Source organism: Urocampus carinirostris, chromosome 9 (genome assembly GCF_059441175.1).
Source record: "Urocampus carinirostris isolate Australia breed hairy pipefish chromosome 9, RoL_Ucar_1.0, whole genome shotgun sequence".
In the NCBI taxonomy this organism is placed as follows: Eukaryota; Metazoa; Chordata; class Actinopteri; order Syngnathiformes; family Syngnathidae; genus Urocampus; species Urocampus carinirostris.
Window position 1 is genome coordinate 3,288,840 of NC_142357.1, and position 20,362 is coordinate 3,309,201.

A 20,362-nucleotide genomic window follows, 5' to 3' on the forward strand; every position below is an offset into this window, starting at 1 on the left:
GACAGTGCCTCTGGACTGGCAGACTGCGGTGGTGGTTCCCCTCTTTAAGAAGGGGGACCGGAGAGTGTGTTCCAACTACAGGGGAATCACACTTCTCGGCCTCACTGTAAGGTCTATTCAGGGGTACTGGAGAGGAGGGTCCGCCAGGAGGTCAAGTCTCCGATTCAGGAGGAACAGTGTGGTTTTCGTCCTGGCCGTGGAACACTGGACCAGCTCTACACACTCTGCAGGGTCTTTGAGGGTGCATGGGAGTTTGCCTGTCCGGTCTACATGTGTTTTGTGGACTTGGAGAAGGCATTTGACCGTTTTCCTTGGGAGGCCCTGTGGGGGGTGCTTCGGGAGTATGGGGTACCGCACAGTCTTATCTGGGCTGTCCGGTCCCTGTATGCCCGGTGCAAGAGTCTGGTCCGCATTGCCGGCAGTAAGTCGGATTTGTTCCCGGTGAGGGTTGGACTCCGCCAGGGCTGCCTGGAGTCCGGTTTGGGGGCCTCAGCATTGCGTCACTGCTTTTTGCAGATGACGTGGTGCTGTTGGCTTCCTCAGGCCGTGATCTTCAGCTCTCGCTGGAGCGATTCGCAGCAGAGTGTGAAGCGGCCGGCCGGGATGAGGATCAGCACCTCCAAGTCCGAGACCATGGTACTCAGTCGGAAAAGGGTGGCATGCTCCCTCCGGGTTGGGGAGGAGATCTTGCCCCAAGTGGAGGAGTTCAAGTATCTAGGGGTCTTGTTCACGAGTGAGGGTAGGATGGAATAAGAGATCGACAGACGGGTCGGTGCAGCGTCTGCCGTCATTCGGACCCTGTATCGGTCAGTCGTGGTGAAGAGGGAGCTGAGCCAAAAGGCAAAGCTCTCGATCTACCGGTCGATCTACGTTCCTACCCTCACCTATGGTCATGAACTTTGGGTCATGACCGAAAGAACACGATCCCGGATACAAGAGGCCGAAATGAGTTTCCTCCGCAGGGTGTCTGGGTTCTCCCTTAGAGATAAGGTGAGAAGCTCAGTCATCCGGGAGGGACTCTGTGTAGAGCCACTGCTCCTCCACATTGAGAGGAGCCAATTGAGGTGGCTCAGGCATCTGATAAGGATGCCTCCTGGACGCCTCCCTCGGGAGGTGTTCCGGGCATGTCCCACGCTGGAGAGACTATGTCTCTCGACTGGTTTGGGAACGCCTCGGGATACCGTTGGATGAGATGGAGGGGCCCGGGGATAGGGACGTCTGGGCTTCCCTTTTAAAGCTGCAGCCCCCGCGACCTGACCTAAGCGGAGGATAATGGATGGATGGATGGACTCAAAGTGAACAAAATGCACCATTGTTTTTTTATTTTTAATAATAAGGAAAAATAAATGAACACATGAAAAAAGCAGGAAGAAAATCAAGAGAAATAATGAGAAAAAAACGCATGGAAAAAAAGGCAGGTTTTTGGTTTTGGCGGGTAGCTTTAGCAGCAAGATGGCAGACAATCAGCTCCCTCTGGGTGAAGCTCATGCTATAAAAAATAAATTCAAATTTCTCAACAAAAGAGCATTTAGAAAAGCAAGTTTATATGATAGTATTCTTGCTTGTGGTTCAAATCAATGTTTTTGGTTTTACATGATTGGAGTTTTTATTTTACCACGTGGCATACTAAATAATAAACAATGTCCTTTTTTTAAAAAAAAAAACAATGAGGATATGAACAAGAAAATATAATACATAAACTATTATATTAACATATTTTAAATACTTGTAAAACGAGAAATTTATATTTATTTTACATAAAATGAGGCTCCCCTAGAAGGTGTTGACATAATTGTCCAGCATCATGTTGCTATGGGTATCCGATCCATCTATCCATCCATCCATTTTCTTCTACTTATCTGGGGTCAGGTCGCGAGGGCAGCGGCCTCAGCAGGGAAGCCCAGACCTCCCTATACCCAGCCCAGCTTCTCACCTTATCTCTAAGGGAGAGACTAGCCCACCTGCGGAGGAAACTCAATTTAGCCGCTTGTATCTGTTCTTTGGATCATGACCTACAGTTTATGATCATAGGTGAGGGTAGGAACGTCGATCGACTTGTAAATAGAGAAACCAGTACAGGGTCCGCATGACAGCAGACGCTGCACTGATCAGTCTGTCGATCTACTGTTCCGTCTTACCCTCACCCTTGAACAAGGCCCTGAGATACTTGAAGCAGGATCTCATCCCCTACAGTGAAGAGGTATGCCAGCGTTTTCCGTCTGAGAACCATGGTCCTGGAGGTGCTTATCTTCATCCAGGCCGACTCGACTGCGAACAGCTCCAGTGGAAGCTGAAGATCATGGCTTGAGGAAGCCAACAGCACCACATAATTTGCTAAAAGCAGAGAGATGCAATGCTGAGGCTTCCAAACCAGACCCTTCCCAGCCAAGGCACCGCCTAGAAATTCTGACCATAAAATCTATTCAAAAATGTAAAATCTAGTTCAGCAAAATCATGTTTAGCATGATACGCTGTTTTAATGTTCGCTTTGACATCCCCTCCTCATTTGATTGTTTTTATTTTGATTTGATATTTGTTTAATATCTACAATAAAAGCCAAAAGTCCCTCTTGATCAGATGCAACCATTCCAGCAAGTCTTTCAGGCAGTTATTAAATTTTGATGTTGAGGACGTCGAACCTGTCATTCAACATGTTGCGAAGGTCAGTTTTTCCATGGCGTTTTTGTGCGTGGTGGTTGGCGAGGCTGTTGGCCAAGATGGCATCACAGCGTTGAAGTAAGACCCCAGTTGCAGCGGTCTGATCAAAGATCAGACATTTTCCTCAGCCGTGCCTGAAAAGCCAGCAGAATTCCTCTGACGAGATTGAAGAACGACAGTGTGACGTCTTCAACATCTTCGCTGTCCAGTGATTTCCAAATAGTCCAGGGATTTTAATTTTACGTTTTTTGTATTGTTACTTTATGCTTTTGCAGCCTTGTCAACCTGGAAGGGGGATAACCTTTTGTGTGGCCCCCTCTCTAGGTTTTTTTTTTCCCTCATGCTGAGGTTTTTAAGTTTGTCCATGTCTGCATGTTGGTGCAGATGAGGGGATGGTTTAATTGTGGCCTGGGCAGTCCAATGAGACATTTTGTGATTAAAGGCTATACAAATAAATGCGACTTGACTGCATGGATGACGTTTTAATCATATAGTGTTCAGAACCCACTCATGAATCATTTCCAGATATTCAAGTAGATTTTAATAGCATTTTTAAATGTGGTAGCATTACAAATTGATTGATTGAGCTGGATAAAGTACAACTCTTTAACCCTGTAAGAAAAAAAAAATAAAGAAACAAAAATGAATACATTATTTTTAACCACTTGGATGGTGTTATAGGGGGTCCCCCGTGAAATAGAAAGCCAAGCAATGAATTCTTCCTCACAGCTGTTTTATTCGTTCAAACATCTCACGTTACAAATACTTCAAATGTATGCAGACAGTTACAAACAAGGTTGGCGGCAAATGAAGAACATTAGATTTTTATTTTGACTTCACTTCTACAAACCAGCAATGGGAAAAAAAACTATGTATCGTAGCGCACAAGAGTCAGGAAGAAAAAAATAAAAAATTAGAACTCGTGTATAAACGTGAAATTACTGAATAAAACTCCAAATTAGAAATGTGAAAATGCTAAATAAAAATCCAAATTATGTTAGGTAAAAAAAGGTTAATAAATATAACGTTGCCAGTATACAATTAAAAACTATTTAACACCTGCAATCAAGTAATACTAAGAGACATACTCAATATTCTTTTTCATCTGGAAATGGAGAGCACAAAACAGCAATTAGAAAAACTAGACGTCGACAAAGTTAAACACATCACCCCAAAAATAGAACAGAAATCTGATCCAAAAATCATAGTCATACATCTCAATTGAAAATAGAGCAAATGTAATACATTAGCAACCTTCTTTATACATTGTTTTCAATCACAGTTGCATGTAAGTAGCAAAATAAGTACGTAAGCACAAAACTAAATGCTTAAAAATAAATTCATGTATAAATTAGCTTTGTTTTCCAATATATATATATATGTTTTGTCTCACAATAATACAAATTAAAAAAAGGAGGGAACAATAACGTGACTGCATGATTTATGGATTCAATAAGTGACGGCAACGATTCAGGAACGAAAAAAACAAGTATTGCACATAACGGCTCACAGTTTACTTGCAACATTACATCACATTCAGGTTATGTCCCAAAGCATGCCACATCACAAAAGGGGTCAAGTCCTCTCGACTATTTCCTACTGAGTGCCCTCTACTTACAAAAGTGTAGTCGATTGCATAAACATGTGAGGAAGGCATACTCTGTCGTTGCTCGAGAGGATGATCTTCTCCGAAAAAGAAAGCAGGGAAGGAAAGAGAGCTAGTGCATTACATCTTTAGGTCCGGCATTACCACTAGTCATGTAGTTTCTTGTATTACATAATTACGCATGCCGAGAAGAAGTACAACTTACAGGCAGTCCCAGAAAGAGGATCTAAATATTCAAACCCACTCAGGTGAGAGGAGGATGATTACATGTTGACCGCAGCCAAAACATTGATTTTCTTCATATCAACTACACCTAAGCGTGAAATACCAGAATATAGAAGTATTTTGAAGACTATCCAACTCTTTTAGAAAGGTTTTGCCATGCCTTAGGATCTTGTAATAATATTCATCAGGACAGAGGAGAATCTATGCACGATTGGCAAACGACGGCCTATTTTCAAGCTCCAGTATCACACCGACGCACCAGACACATTTACCAGCACTTAAGTATATAAAAGCTAATTGAGAAAATTATATTAATATCATTCATCTTTTCTTTAAATTAGGTTTACCGTAATTGCAGGTCTCTTAGTAACAAAGGTACAAAATTATTTTTCACAGAGTGAAAAAAATGAGGTATTGCAAAAGGAGTTCTCCCGTCTGTGAAAAATGTGCCTAAAATGACTATTGAAAAAAATATTTAGAAAAGTAGTGCATAATAAATGTATATATGTCCATGACAAAATAATCAGCTATAAAACACTGTACAAAAATCAGCAGGCCATGTATAAAATAATATCTTTATCACTGTGACAGCAAATTCGAGCTACGACCAGATCGAAACCACAACACGGGTGCGGGAAGCTCCGATCCGGGTGGAGCGTGCAGTGGTACACGATGAGGACAGCTCAGGGAGAATGGACTGTGCATGCCCAAAAGGTTTGTACTACGTTAGCGTGTTAGCTTCCAGTGCTAATATCCCTGACAATATATAGCGAGCAAATACGACTGCAGATACCTGAGCCGCGAGGGCCGGGCCTTCATGAGCTCAAACTCTGCCAGACTACTACTTCTACTCTTTACAATGCGTTTTCACCCGAATCTTTGGTTCACCCCTCTCCGGTCGCCAAGCGTCAATTCACGAACCGGCACTTAAAACGACCGCACAATCGGCAATGTGGCCTGACGCCGAAATGTGACGTTAGCCGGTTTCTCGACAAATCAACCGCATTTTCCCCCTCTAGTCAAACCCAACTCAAACTTTGGTATATGGTACTTGTTCTTAAATTTTGCACGCAAATAAAACAGAACAAAGAAAGAAGTACTCTTCACTGCCACTCTCGTAGTCAGTACTGATATACGTATTAGGATGAACCTCAGTTAAATTTTGTTACTCTGGACAACAAATGGAAGCAACTTTTCCAGCTAACGCCAAACAAAAAACAGTAAGAAAACATCAAAATCCAAATCGAATGCATTCATATGTTCATGCGCACTTGTAGCCAAAACATAAATGGGATTTTTCTCTCTTAACTATGTTTAGAGGGCCTGATTTAAAAAATATATATATAAATTAAATCTTTTTATTAACTTAAAAGAAAAGTGCATTCATGTATTTTCCCAAGCTACCCTTTCCTCAAAGACCCTCCCCCCCAAACCTAGTTTTCCTCTCTTGCCCTAGTTCCAGCGGAAGGAGATGTGGCGTGGACGGTCACCACCTTCCTTGACCAGGGGCTTGTGGAACTCGCGGCCAGCCCGGGAGTGGATGGCCGCCCAACAGTATTCACAGTAGTACTGCAGACAGGTGACATTAGCGCAGAAGAAAGGCGCAAACTTGCCCCCGCATCGGGTGCCCTGGCACTCGTCACACAGCTGGTCGTCCAGCACGTATGGCTTTACTTCCACCTGGGAAGCAAACGGGTGCTGAATGGTAAAATGGAGGACCACACACAGTCAATAGTTTCTAAACGCAAGGCAAAATTCAACCATTCTCCATTTGTAAATGTTCAGGGTTCATACATATATTCCTATGGCCAAATTCAAGCACTTTCAGGGAAAATTTTTCAATTGTTTGTGTAGATAGATAAATAGATACTTTAATAATCCCCGAAGGGAAATTCACATTTCCAGCAGCATCCCTGAGCTGAGAACAATACAATAATAAAACAAAAAGAATACAATATACAAATACCCAGTGTGACGTGCAAATGCCCACTGTAGCGTGTTATATGGAATAACTAAATAGTGCTACACAGAATACATATTGCAATAAGATTCGGTAATATGCAATGTAGGTGGTGTGGTTTACTGTGGGCTTTTACTCTGCCGGGTAGAGTTAAAGAGCCTCATGGCATGAGGAAGAAAAGATCTCTTCAGTCTGTCCGTAGTACAAGACAGTGACAGCAGTCTGTCGCTGAAACTGCTCTTCTGTCTGGAGATAATGCTGTGTAGTGGATGCGATGGATTGTCCATGATTGACCGCAGCTTTTCCAGTGCCCGTCTCTCAGCTACTGTTGTTAGGCTGTCCAGCTCTTTGCCCACAACAGAGCTCGCTTTCCTAGCCAGTTTATTGAGACGAGAGGCATCCTTCTTCTTGACGCTGCCTCCCCAACACGCTGTCGCATAGAAGAGGGCGCTTGCCACAATTGTCTCATGGAATATTTTCAGCTTTAAAGGCTGTTGCTGTTGACTTTGATGACAAAAATAAAGTTGCTATCTTGATGCTAGCAGATACCTTGTGTCATTGTGAACTATTCCTGACTCTTATCTTCATTTTTTTTTGTCAATTGAATAAATTCTGCTGTTCTGCTTCAACAATGAACGCCCAGCTTGGCTACATCACACTTGTTTACAAACATGGAAAGGGCTCAATAGGTGTTGGGTAATAACAGTTCAACACGGAAAGCAAAACCGAAAGATAGTACTGTATGTATCAAAAGCAGAAAAGTGAGCCGAATTAGGACTAATTTTATGGTTATTAATTGCCCCGAAGCAGAGTGCATTCAATCTTAGAGACTGCTGTTCTTTTCCTTTGTTTGGTACTTATTTTAATTTGTGTTTTTTTGCGTGATATATCTCTAAATTGGTTAAAATAGATTGCAAAATAATAAACTATTTACATTTTATCATTTACAGCACTGAAGAGTCAATATTCTTAATTTGTATTTTATTATTTCAAATTTTCAGGGATGTTGTGGTGTTGTTCGACTTTAAATCTGTTCAGTGAGCAAAAGTATTTTTTGTCAATCTGTGAATATCTTAATTTATTTTTAATATGTTTTCCAGGGATTCCTGCAAAACAAATGTATGATTATTTGGTAAATAATGTTTTATTATTATTATTGATGATATCATTTAACAAACATTTAAAAAAAAAAAAAAAAAATCAAAGGAGCGGTTTCTGAGCCGAAAGAGCAGGCTGGCTCTTCTCAGCCGTGCCAAAAGAGCCGGTTTTCTAAACGGAGTTGTCCTATTGGGTGCGACAAGTAGGGGGCGGTGACGCTTCAAATGCCAATAACATAATAACAAGCCACCAGAGCAGGCGTGTCGGCGTGATCTTCACGCACTTAAAAAAAGAGAAAAATGTTAATTTACTTTGTTGTCTATAGAGTCAGACTGCGTTATGTGTGGCCTGCCGAATCTCAAGTCTCTCAATTCACTGTCGCAATTTTGCTCCGAAGATACTCCATATTTCTGGCTCTTAGTTTTTATATCGTGTTCCTGAGTTTGAAACCCCTCCGAGTTGATTTTAGGCTACACGGCTGTACTCCCACCAGCGCCTGCAGCACTGACACTGGGAGTGACGTCCGCTCCATTCTGCTCTCTCCGTTTCTTAGGGGAGCACCAGAAATTGAAGATGAACTGCTGGAGTCTGCAGGACACTTCTGCCATGACATCCCGACACACCAGGTTTTGACACATAGTTAAATTAAATAAAATATACAAAAAAAACAAAAAAAAACGAAACTAACTAACGAATATTGTTGCTGTGGCTTCTTAACTCTCGTTATCAGCAGGATTAGGGTGTAATGTATTTAAAGGAGGGGCAGCACAGAAGCCCAGTGATTAGCACGTGTGTGGCACAGTTCTGAGGTCATGGGCTCAAAATTTCCTGTGTGGCGTTTGCATGTTCTCCCCGTGCTTGCGTGGGTTTACTCCGGGCATTCCGGTTTCATCCCACATTCTAAAAACATGCATGTCAAAACGGCGCAGCCACAAGGCGGCTGCCTTTTCCAGCAGCTGCCCTGTTATCTCTCACTTTTTGTGATTTATTGTTTTATTGTCTGCTCCTATCTTTGGTGTTTTACTTCCTGTTTAACAACTACTTTGGATGACTTCCTATCCTATGGACATGGGTTTTAGCGCACAAAAATGCGTTTATTCGAGGAATCAACACACTGCCCTGAAGAATTCTCGTGCCGGCGTGATGAGGGGGCCTATGGTGGAAGAAGAGCCGGAGCTAGCTAAGCGGCTAGCGGCGTTATAAGTCTTCGGTACCATCCGTAATCATGGTAAATGTGAACTCACTACCAAATAAGACCAACGAGTGCTGGTGGAAAACATCGAAGCGCACAGGGAGCGCAGTTGCTGTGTTTTGCGGAAACGTGGCTCACGTTTAGCACCCCGGACACTAACGTGTAGCCACCCGGAGCTATTCCGGCTTCAGCGTCGCTATAAAGAGACACGAAAGCCAAGGGAATCAGAGAGGAGACGGACTCGCTAACACGAGGTGGTGTATCCCTGACACAAAGAAAAAGATTTCCATCTGCCGCAGGGATGTCGAACTATTGGACTGGCGTGTGGCGTCATCCACTCCGCTACAAGAACCCCTAGGGCATCATGTTAATCTGTTAATAAACAACAGGGTAGACTGCTGGAAGTGTGAATTTCCCTACGGGGATGAATAAAGTATCTATCTATCTATCTGGCCGGTCCAAATTGTAGTATGAATGAGCGAGTGAGCCGTCTGTCTCTGTGTGCCCTGGGACTGGCTGGCAACCAGTTCAGGGTGTCCCCTGCCCACTGCCTGAAGATAGCTGGGTTGCGCTGCAGCACCCCTGACACCCTACTAAGGATAAGCGGTGCAGATAATGGATGGATGGATGGTATTTATGGGGAAGCTTAATATATTTGACTTTATGCTGTCTGCTGCTAACATTTCGAAATAAATCAGGTACATTGTATTTCCTCGTTCAACACAGTGGTGACAGTGAACCAATTACTACTTACACTTCATCGAATTTCCTTATCTTAGCTTTCAGGAGACCTTTGTTTTCATTTGTTTCCCAGTCTCAGACTATCCCTGTTAAGTATTTTTTTCATTGAGTTACTGGAACATGTCTCGTGCTATATATACCAAGCACCGGTGCTAAACGTAAACAAAACACTGCCAATGAAAATGCCACTGCCCCTAGTGTACTGCAGATACAGCTACACAGAAAAAAAAGCTTCCAAGATCAAAAGTGTTACACCATCAATTACTATAAACTCTAGAGTACAGGCCGCTACTTTTCTGCTAGATTTTAAACACAGCGGCTAATTTATTTTCGTTGGGGCACCGAGGAAAACAGCGAGGTGCTATTTTCCACAACGCATGCAGTCTAATCCAAACCAACGCAGTGATGTCTGGAAAATTGGAAGGACGCCCTTTAAGGGAAATTGGTCCATGTTTTTGCCAACAGTATTTATGAAATATACAGTGCATCTGGAAAGTATTCACAGCGCTTCACTTTTTCCACATTTTGTTACGTTACAGCCTCATTCCAAATTGTATTAATTTAATCTCTTATCTCAAAATTCTACACAAAATGCTCCATTATGACAATGTGAAAAAGTTTTTTTTTTTTTTTACTTTTTTTGAATTTATTAATAATAAAAAACTAAGAAATCACATTTACATAAGTATTCACAGCCTTTGCGTAATACTTTGTTGATCCACCTTTGGCAGCAAATACAGCCTCAAGTCTTTTTGAATATGATCCCACAAGTTTAGCACACCTATCTTTAGGCAGTTTTGCCCATTCTTCTTTGCAATAAGTCTCAAGCTCAATCAGGTTGGAAGATTCAAGTCTGGACTCTGGCTAGGCCACTCCAGGACATTCACGGAGTGGTTCTGAAGCCAATCTTTTGAGATCTTTGCTGTGTGCTTTGGGTCGTTGTCCTGCTGAAAAATGACCCTTCGCCCCAGCCTGAGGTCAAGAGCACTCTGGAGCAGGTTTTCATCCAGGATATCTCTATATATTGCTGCATTCATTTTTCCTTATATCCCGACTAGTCTGCCAGTTCCTGCTGCTGAAAAACATCCCCACAGCATGATGCTGCCACCACCATGCTTCACTGTAGGGATGGTATTGGCCTGGTGATGAGCGGTGCCTGGTTTCCTCCAAACATGGCGCCTGGCATTCACACCAAAGAGTTCAATCTTTGTCTCATCAGACCAGAGAATTTTGTTTCTCATGGTCTGAGAGTCATTCAGGTGCTTTTTGGCAAATTCCAGACGGGCTTCCATGTTCCTATTACTAAGGAGTGGCTTTCGTCTGGCTACTCTACCATACAGGCCTGATTGGTGGATTGCTGCAGAGATGGTTGTCCTTCTGGAAGGCTCTACTCTCTCCACAGAAGAACGCTGGAGCTCTGACAGAGTGAAAACCGGGTTCTTGGTCACCTCCCTGACTAAGGCCCTTATTCCCCGATCGCTCAGTTTAGAAGGCAGGCCAGCTCTAGGAAGAGTCCTGGTGGTTCCAAATGTCTTCCATTTACGAATAATGGAGGCCACTGTGCTCATTGGGACCTTCAAAGCAGCAGAAATTTTTCTGTGTCCGTCCCCAGATTTGTACCTCAAGACAATCCTGTTTCGCAGGTCTACAGACAGTTCTTTTGACTTCATGCTTGGTGTTTGTGCTCTGACATGCACACTCAACTGTGGGACCTTATATAGACAGGTGTGTGCCTTTCCAAATCATGTCCAATCAACTGAATTTACTGCAGGTGGACTCCTATCAAGCTGTAGAAAGATCTCAAAGATGATCAGTGGAAAAACAATGCACCTAAGCTCAATTTTGAGCTTCATGGCAAAGGCTGTGAATACTTATGTAAATGTGATTTCTTAGTTTTCTATTTTTAATAAATTCAAAAAAAGTAAAAAAAAAAACCTTTTCACATTGTCATAATTGGGTATTTTGTGTAGAATTTTAAGATAAGAGATTAAATTAATACAATTTGGAATGAGGCTGTAACATAACAAAATGTGGAAAAAGTGAAGCACTGTGAATACTTTCCGGATACACTGTATAACCAGTGTTCATATTAAACTTTTGTAACTAAAAAGTCATTACCACATTGTGCAGTACTGCGCTTCTTAATCTCATCTCATCTCATCAGCTGCACTGCTTATCCTCAGTAGCCCATCCCAGCAATCATCAGGCAGTGGGCAGGGGACACCCTGAACTGGTTGCCAGCCAATCGCAGGGCACACAGGGACAGACAACTCGCTCGCTCATTCACACCTAGGGACAATTTTGGACCGGCCAATCCACCTGAAATGCATGTCTTTGGAATGTGGGAGGAAACCGGACTGCCCGGAGGAAACCCACGCGAGCACGGGGAGAACATACAAACTCCGCACAGGAAGTCCGGTAGCTGGATTTGAACCCACACAGGAGGTTCCCAAGACCTTAGAACTGTGCCGCACACGCGCTAACCACAGCGCCGCTGTACTGCCCGCGCTTCTTAATAAAAGCTGATAATTAATTTCAACATCCTTGGAGCACCTACTATTCCTCTTTTGTGTATGATGTAACATACAACCCTCAATTCGTTAGGAGCGTAAATGAGTGGGGGTGTTTATGTTTTCTGCAAAGGACAACAGAATACAGTTATAGTGGTGCTGTCTCAAGCACAGAGTACGAGGACAATGATTTTCTCCCAACTGATATTCTGATAATCTCCCTACCTACAAAATTGAATTCAACCCATATTTTCTATATAAAATAAAACAATGGCATTAATAGGTCAGTTTATGTGCATATTTGGTTGTGTGTCGCCGAATGGTAGGCAGCACATGAGGTGTGGGCGTGGCTTATACAAATACAAGAATATCAAGGGGGCAAACCTGAGCAAACAATTTAAGGTAAAAGTGTACTGAATTTTGGTCTTTTTGTTGGTAAGATTATTTTTGCAATACAGAGAAAAAAAAGAAGAAAACATCTTAAGACAGTACCCAAAAATGGAGGAACTCTCAGAGTGGTTTGAACCTCAGAGATAAAATAGATGTGGATGTCACCAACAAAGAAATTCATATGGATGTATTCCAACACTCGTTTTTCTTTCTGATGAGGATTGGGGTATGGCGACTCTTGGTAGCACATTGGGGTCATAAAGTCACTTGTCTATTTAAAATGGCATACAGTGCCTCAGTTTTCAGTTTGCAAACCCACCCTGGAAAATATCTAGGTAGTGACAGGGCTGAATTAACAAATCAGGACATCACAGCTGATTCTAGAATTTGCACAGAAATGCTAAACATTTGCTGGTCTAGTCTCAACTCCAAAATAAATCATAAATTACCAATTAAACCATTTGACTGACTTACCCTTTTGTCAATCTCCCCATGCTGCAGTTGAACAAATCTGGCACTAATGGCTGCAATGTAACTCTGCTGATTGGAAAAAGCCACTCGCCCCGCCCCCTTGGGATACTTCAATTCCGGGTCTGTGTCGATACCAGCGTAGCACACTCCACCATAGAGACGATCCATTATCATTGCCAGCTCCACTAGAAGGATAACCAAGCATAAAAATGGGTTAGGTGTTATAAAGGTGTGAAGGAAATACGTTCCCGTTGACTGTACAACCCCCCCAAAAATATTGAGCTTTGGTATGGATATTGTTGCAGTTTTTGAGATTCCAAAAAGAGATGAACTTGCAAATATGGTATTGATAAAGTCTTTGAAAAGTGTCATCTCGTGTATATATATATATATATATATATATATATATATATATATCAAGCTCCCATGTATTGTATATGTTCCCTTGTCGAAGAGAGAGTTTGTTCTTTATTAAGGCTCAGGGAAATAACCCCTCCAACAAAAAACTAAAATTAAAATTGTCTTTTTCATTGATAAAAATGAGTGAACATAGTTTACAATGAGATTAGATATGGTACTCCTGGATAAACAAGTAACAAAACACCTTTAAGAGAAAAAATAAGGAGGAATAGACCTAAAAATCAAACCCGGGCCACCGATGTGGCAGGCAAAAATAATTTCACTGAACTACGTGATTCTGAAATCAATCGCGTGTCTATTTGGTGGTGAAGTAAACACACATTCATCCCAAATCCATCCAGGCGGCTTGACATTCACTGATGGGACTAGTTCACACTTCGCCTAATCAGTTAGCATGGATTTCTTTCTTCCACCTTAGTGCAAGAGACCTATGGGAAACTCTGCACATCACTGCAACACGCCTTGATCGCCATCGTAACGTCGTCACGTCGATACACGCGCCAAGAAATGAAAATTCAATTTCGAAAGTAGGGATTCTATGAATAGTTATGATGAATCTCATCAATTAGCATCCTTTGAATTTGTTTACTTTCTAATCTATCATGATGACAGATTCTCCAGTAAGAGTTAGCAAATTTCACAGCATAAACATGTCATGGCTACATAAACATCATTTACGTGTATGCCGCGGCTGAGGTCACATGTAACGACCTACCGGTGGTCACGAGATATGTCTATGCTGCAATATGCGCTTGCTCTTTTTCCGTGAAAACTCACAATACCCAAATGCCCCCCAAAACATGCCTGGATAACAAACGTGAATTAAGGTGGGTGATGAGAGAAGCTTGTAGTAAATGGGAAGACAAACGTACCGGCACGTAATGGGCGAGGGACACCTCCGACAAAGATGGTCTTCCTGGGGTCCAAAGGCTGAGAGCCGTCCATCACGAAGTCACTATCGTTTAGATTCCAAGGTCGGATTTGAACCTGACATATGAAAAGAAACATATTACAGAAGCGAATTAAGTTTAAAGTACTGTCAAGTTTATTGGTAACTACAACACAGACTTCAAATACAAGTCAACCTACATGTTTTCCCCGAATTTACCGTAACTTCCGGACTATAGAGCGCACCTACCACATTTGAAGTGGAAAACCGATTTTGTACTTACACAGGCCGCACCTGTATATAAGCCGCATGCGCCCACGTTAAAATAATGTAACAAACACAAAATTAACCGAAGCCTGACTTGAAGTCCCGCAATTGAAATTGAATGTCCTTCATAAAAGTACACAGTCCAAAAATCACAGCTGGCAAAATGAACGGAAAATGATACTGGTACTTAAGGTTTGATGCAGACCTGCAGAGTCCGGGTCTCATTAAAAGAAATCCAAGGAAAAAAGTGTGTATTTCCAAAGGTAAGGGTGGGAAGAATATATATTCATAATTGTCCGCCGCGTCCAGAAACACTCACCTTACCGGTCCCCACTTCCCGTCAGCCCGCGTTTTTTTTCGCCCGTGCAAAACATATCAGAATAAGTGTCTGAAATAAATACATTACAAAAATATACAGTTGCAAATACATATCATACATGGTTACACATATTTACAAAGAAAGACTGTACACCGAGAGTTTTCAAAGCTTTGATAATAATATAATGTGCTTCGTTTTGCATTTGCTTTTAACATAAGTGTACGAAGTGTTTTAGCCCTTTTTTTTATTTTTACACGTTCATGTTAGCGTAATCTTTCGTGCGGAAGATTATGATAACGCGAACGGACGATTAGCCTGGGTTAGCTTTATGTTTACGTTAAACATTCAGGGTGTTGGAATGGATTATAACGATTTACATTATTTTTAATGGGAAAAATGATTTCGGTGATCGAACAAATCTGTTTTCAAACAGGGTTCTGGAACGGATTATGTTTTGAGAACCGAGGTTCCATTGTAGATAGATAGATACTTTATTCATCCCCGTAGGGAAATTCACACAGCAGTCTACCCCGTTGTTTATTAACAGATTAACATGATGCCCTAGGGGTGCTTGTAGCGGAGGGGATGACGTCACGCTAGTCCAAAAGTTCGACATCCCTGCGGCAGATGGAAATCTTTTCTTTGTGAAAATCCAGGAATACACCACCTCATGTTAGCGAGTCCGCCTCCTCTCCGATTCCCCCCGGCTTTCGTGTCTCTGTAAAGCGGCGTTGAAGCCAGATAGCTCCGGGTGGCTACACGTTAGCGTCCGGAATGCTAAACGTGAGCCACGTTTCCGCAAAACACAGCAAGTATGTATGCACAAGCCAAGAAGTTGCAGTCTTCCTCGGCGCATATATTCCACCGGTCTAAATCTTACCTTTTGTACTCGAGTGCTGCTGGCGGCCGTTAGAAAAATTACATAAATTGTCCGCATCCCTGAATAGGCCGCAGGGTTGAACGTTTGGGAAAAAAGTAGCGGCTTCTAGTCCGGAATTTACGGTAATGCTTTTGGACCATTTCAAATTGTGTACGCCGTGTAATAGTTTTTGTAAGGGGAAAAATATAATTAAAACATACTGCTAAGAAAATAAGCAACAAGTGGGAAAAGAACTAAAAGATGCTGGAGTTTTTTGTGTTGTTCATTTGGTAAATTAACTTGTTGACACAAATGATATTTGTTTTTATTCTACATAGTCCGTCTTGCAGTGAGTATACAGGGGACTGCCTTGTGTTTGTAAGGTTTATTACAGCTTAAGAAGATTAAATGCAATCATTAATAATGTATACATTAGCGTGTTCTCGTAGTATTCATGTTGTACTTCTACATTATTCGTTTGGCAGTGATTTTGGAGTATTACTGTAGTAAATTGTTTTAGATCAGAGGATGATGTGATAATGGTCTGCAACCTTAATAATCAGTGGTCTTGTGATTAACGGCTATGCAAATAAACATGAATTGACTAGTAGTATTTTAAGTAACATTTCCTTAGCGGCATTTTTTTAGTATTTATGTAGTATTTTTGTAGTATTTCTGCATTAAGATTTTTGTATTTTTTTTTTGTACAATGTCCGTAATTGAATTTTTAAAGGATTTCCGTAGCGTTCTTGAGTCGACGGAGGTCACTCCTGGGCCGGGCGACGGAGCGAGTTCGGCGGACGCGGCGTCACACGGCACGGCGCGACGCGAGAAAAGGCGGCGGGCGTGATCTTCCGGCGACCCCAGTAGCGCGGCGCGACGACAGGCGGCGGACGTGCGCGGGACCCCCGTAACTGTGTCGGTGTTGTGCGTATCGCGCCCGAAAGTACCCGCGCTGCGGGTTAGGGGCTCGCTCACGGGAGCGATTGAATGGCACCCGTGGTAAAAACCCTGTCGTGAATTTGTCACCGATCGTCCCGGGCGGACGTAAAATCGCCCAGCTGTACGACTCTTAGCGGTGGATCGCTCGGCTCATGCGTCGATGAAGAACGCAGCTAGCTGCGAGAACTAATGTGATTTGCAGCTGCGATTGGCTGGCAACCAGTTCAGGGTGTCCCCTGCCTACTGCCCGGAGATGGCTGGGATGGGCTCCAGCCCCCCCGCGACCCTAATAAGGATAAGCGGTGCAGATAATGAGATGAGATTTTTTTTTTTTGGAAGGAAATAATCTACTTCGCAGATTTTAGCGGGTGGTTTTGGTCCCCATTAACCGGGTCTAAAAAATAACAATTAAAATAATAATAATAATAAAAATTTAAGGTGCGCCGCTACTTTGTGGATTTTCAATTATCGCGGGTGGTTTTGGTCCCCATTAACCGCGATAACCGAGGTCTTACTGTATATGACTTCACAAAAATATGAATGGAACTAGGTGATACTATTAAACAATAAAATTAAGGCACTATTAAAATCCTGTGCAGACTCAAACCCCATAAAAATTAAATCTATTTTTTGCTTTTCATCCCTGGTATTCTTTCGTCAATTATTTGGCTAAGCTTACAACCACGGTGCGCAACCAAATTTATTCACCTATTAGTGATAACAGAGCGACATTTTGACCTCAAACGCATGCAGACACTCACAGGTTTATCTTTGATAGTGGGGCTGGAGACACAGAGGTAGAGTTTGCCATCCTCTTGAATGCAGGCATCGATCAGGGCCTGCACTGAGCTCTCGTCTTGGAAGAGCAGGAAGGCGTAGCCTGGAAAAGGTATCGTGGCAAGAGTTGATTGGAAGCTTCAAACATCAAAAAATTGATAAAGCCATACTCACCTTTTGGTGGGAAATAGGATTTGCTCTCAGCCTTATGAGGCCAGTCAACAAACAAGTGACCAAAACGCCGAAAACTGGCAGTAATTTCATCTGTAACATAAATGTTTTGAATGTTCAGTATTATTTATTTGCCGAAAGTCAAATCTATTGAGACATACCCTAATACGGCTTGCTAATTACTGGTCGTGGGTGTTAGGTTAATTCACAATTACACAATGATTTCTTTATGAAACTATAATTGGAGCATTCATTTCTGAATACTGTAACTGCCCAATGCCACCTTGGTCTAATGCTGCTCGAATGTAGCAACACCATCTAGTGGACAAAAATAAATTATAACACCTGGCCTTTGACCACACATTGATGGAACATCACAAAATGATGGCATTTTTCAATGATTTGACCCTAGTTACTTAAAAAAAAACCCTGCAATAATGACATAAAAAAAGTAAATCGATGAAAGCAAAAATATTTAAGTACCCCCTTTGTCGACATTTAACAGAAATGTACATTTCCAAACTGAGAGTATTTTCTTTAACCACATATTTGATATATTGGAAATTAGAAGAATGGATTACCTCACACACCCTTGTTTGCCCTGGCCCTAAGCTGTGGTTCTTAAAATGACAGTAAGAAATACTGTATTTATTCTGTGAAATGCACCATATTTTTTAATTACCTAAAAAAAATAAAAAAATAAAAATAAAAATGGAGTTTGGGTGCACGCTATAAACAAGGTTTTACCGTAGGAAACACAATCTCAAAACATTGGATGCAATGGAAATCAAACCCGGGTCACGGTGATGAGAGCGCAGCATGCCAACCACTGGACCACCAGGGATACGCCATACAGTGCATCCGGAAAGTATTCACAGCGCTTCACTTTTTCCACATTTTGTTATGTTACAGCCTCATTCCAAATTGTATTAATTTAACCTCTTATCTCAAAATTCTACACAAAATACTCCATTATGACATTGTGAAAAAGTTTTTTTTTTTTTTTACTCTTTTTGAATTTATTAAAAATAGAAAACTAAGAAATCACATTTACATAAGTATTCACAGCCTTTGCTTAATACTTTCTTTGTTGATCCACCTTTGGCAGCAAATACAGCCTCAAGTCTTTTTTAATATGATCCCACAAGTTTAGCACACCTATCTTTAGGAAGTTTTGCCCATTCTTCTTGCAATAAGTCTCAAGTTCAATCAGGTTGGATGGGAGACGTTTGTGCACAGCCATTTTCAGATCTCTCCAGAGATGTTCGATCGGATTCAAGTCTGGACTCTGGCTGGGCCACTCCAGGACATTCACGGAGTGGTTCTGAAGCTAATCTTTTGAGATCTTGGCTGTGTGCTTTGGGTCGTTGTCCTGCTGAAAAATGAACCTTCGCCCCAGCCTGAGGTCAAGAGCGCTCTGGAGCAGGTTTTCATCCAGGATATCTCTATATATTGTTGCATTCATTTTTCCTTCTATCCTGACTAGTCTGCCAGTTCCTGCTGCTAAAAAACATCCCCACAGCATGATGCTGCCACCACCATGCTTCGCTGTAGGGATGGTATTGGCCTGGTGATGAGCGGTGCCTGGTTTCCTCCAAACATGACGCCTGGCATTCACACCAAAGAGTTCAATCTTTGTCTCAACAGACCAGAGAATTTTGTTTCTCATGGTCTGAGAGTCATTCAGGTGCTTTTTGGCAAATTCCAGATGGGCTTCCATGTTCCCTTTACTAAGGAGTGGCTTTCGTCTGGCCACTCTACCACACAGGCCTGATTGGTGGATTGCTGCAGAGATGGATGTCCTTCTGGAAGGCTCTCCTCTCTCCACAGAGGAACGCTGGAGCTCTGACAGAGTGACCATCAGGTTCTTGGTTACCTCCCTGACTAAGGCCCTTCCTCCCCGCTCGCTCAGTTTAGAAGGCCGGCCAGCTCTAGGAAGAGTCCTGGTGGTTCCAAATGTCTTCAATTTACGAATAATGGAGGCCACTGTGCTCATTGGGACCTTCAAAGCAGCAGAAATTTTTCTGTATCCTTTCCTAGATTTGTGCCTCAAGACAATCTTGTCTCGCAGGTCTACAGACAGTTCTTTTGACCTTCATAATTGGTGTTTGTGCTCTGACATGCACACTCAACTGTGGGACCTTATATAGACAGGTGTGTGCCTTTCCAAATTATGTACAATCAACTGAATTTATTGCAGGTGGACTCCAATTAAGCTGTAGAAAGATCTCAAGGATGATCAGGGGAAAAAGATGCACCTAAGCTCAATTTTGAGCTTCATGGCAAAGGCTGTGAATACTTATGTAAATGTGATTTCTTAGTTTTCTATTTTAAATAAATTCAAAAAAAGTAAAAAAAAAAACGTTTTCACATTGTCATATGGAGTATTCTGTGTAGAATTTTGAGATAAGAGATTAAACTAATACAATTTGGAATGAGGCTGTAACATAACAAAATGTGAAGCGCTGTGAATACTTTCCGGATGCACTGTACAAAGAGGTATTTAATTTTATTACATTATCACACTACTTTTAGTCACAGGACCAAAGGAAAATGGGAGACAGAACAGTTGTTAAATATAAGTAAATAAATGCAAAAAAAAGCATGACGAGGAAAACAACTCTGATGATCGATGGGACTTTGAAGGACATGAAATAATACATAATAAATTTTATGTTGGTATTGTGTTTATTGTTTACATTGTCAAAAGATTTTAATCATGGACGCACATATTGAACAATGTTTGTCACTTACTATGCTTGGAATAGAAGAAAATCCATTTTTGTTGTGAATTGATGAGAAATGCACAACAAAATTAACATTAGTCTCTAATATTGTGGATAAAAATAGTCTTGTGATGAGATCAA

General features: G+C 41.8%; 1 protein-coding gene and 1 pseudogene across 7 annotated transcripts in view; one reads left to right on the forward strand and one right to left on the reverse strand.

The window, feature by feature from the left end:
- Window positions 1–3,374: 3,374 nt before the first annotated feature.
- Window positions 3,375–20,362, reverse strand: part of LOC148359108 (cytoplasmic polyadenylation element-binding protein 4-like) — a 35,973-nt gene continuing 18,985 nt past the window's right edge. For 6 of the 7 annotated variants that reach the window (XM_088344206.1, XM_088344203.1, XM_088344205.1 and 3 more), the window contains 5 exons: window positions 17,499–17,588; window positions 17,309–17,427; window positions 14,144–14,258; window positions 12,855–13,036; window positions 3,375–6,169 (listed from right to left, as the gene is read on the reverse strand). In XM_088344206.1, the coding sequence (XP_088200332.1) occupies window positions 5,942–6,169; window positions 12,855–13,036; window positions 14,144–14,258; window positions 17,309–17,427; window positions 17,499–17,588 (734 nt within the window). In that variant the 3' untranslated portion in view covers window positions 3,375–5,941. The other variant, XM_088344207.1, reaches the window with a different exon arrangement.
- Window positions 16,673–16,818, forward strand: LOC148359109 (5.8S ribosomal RNA; annotated as a pseudogene).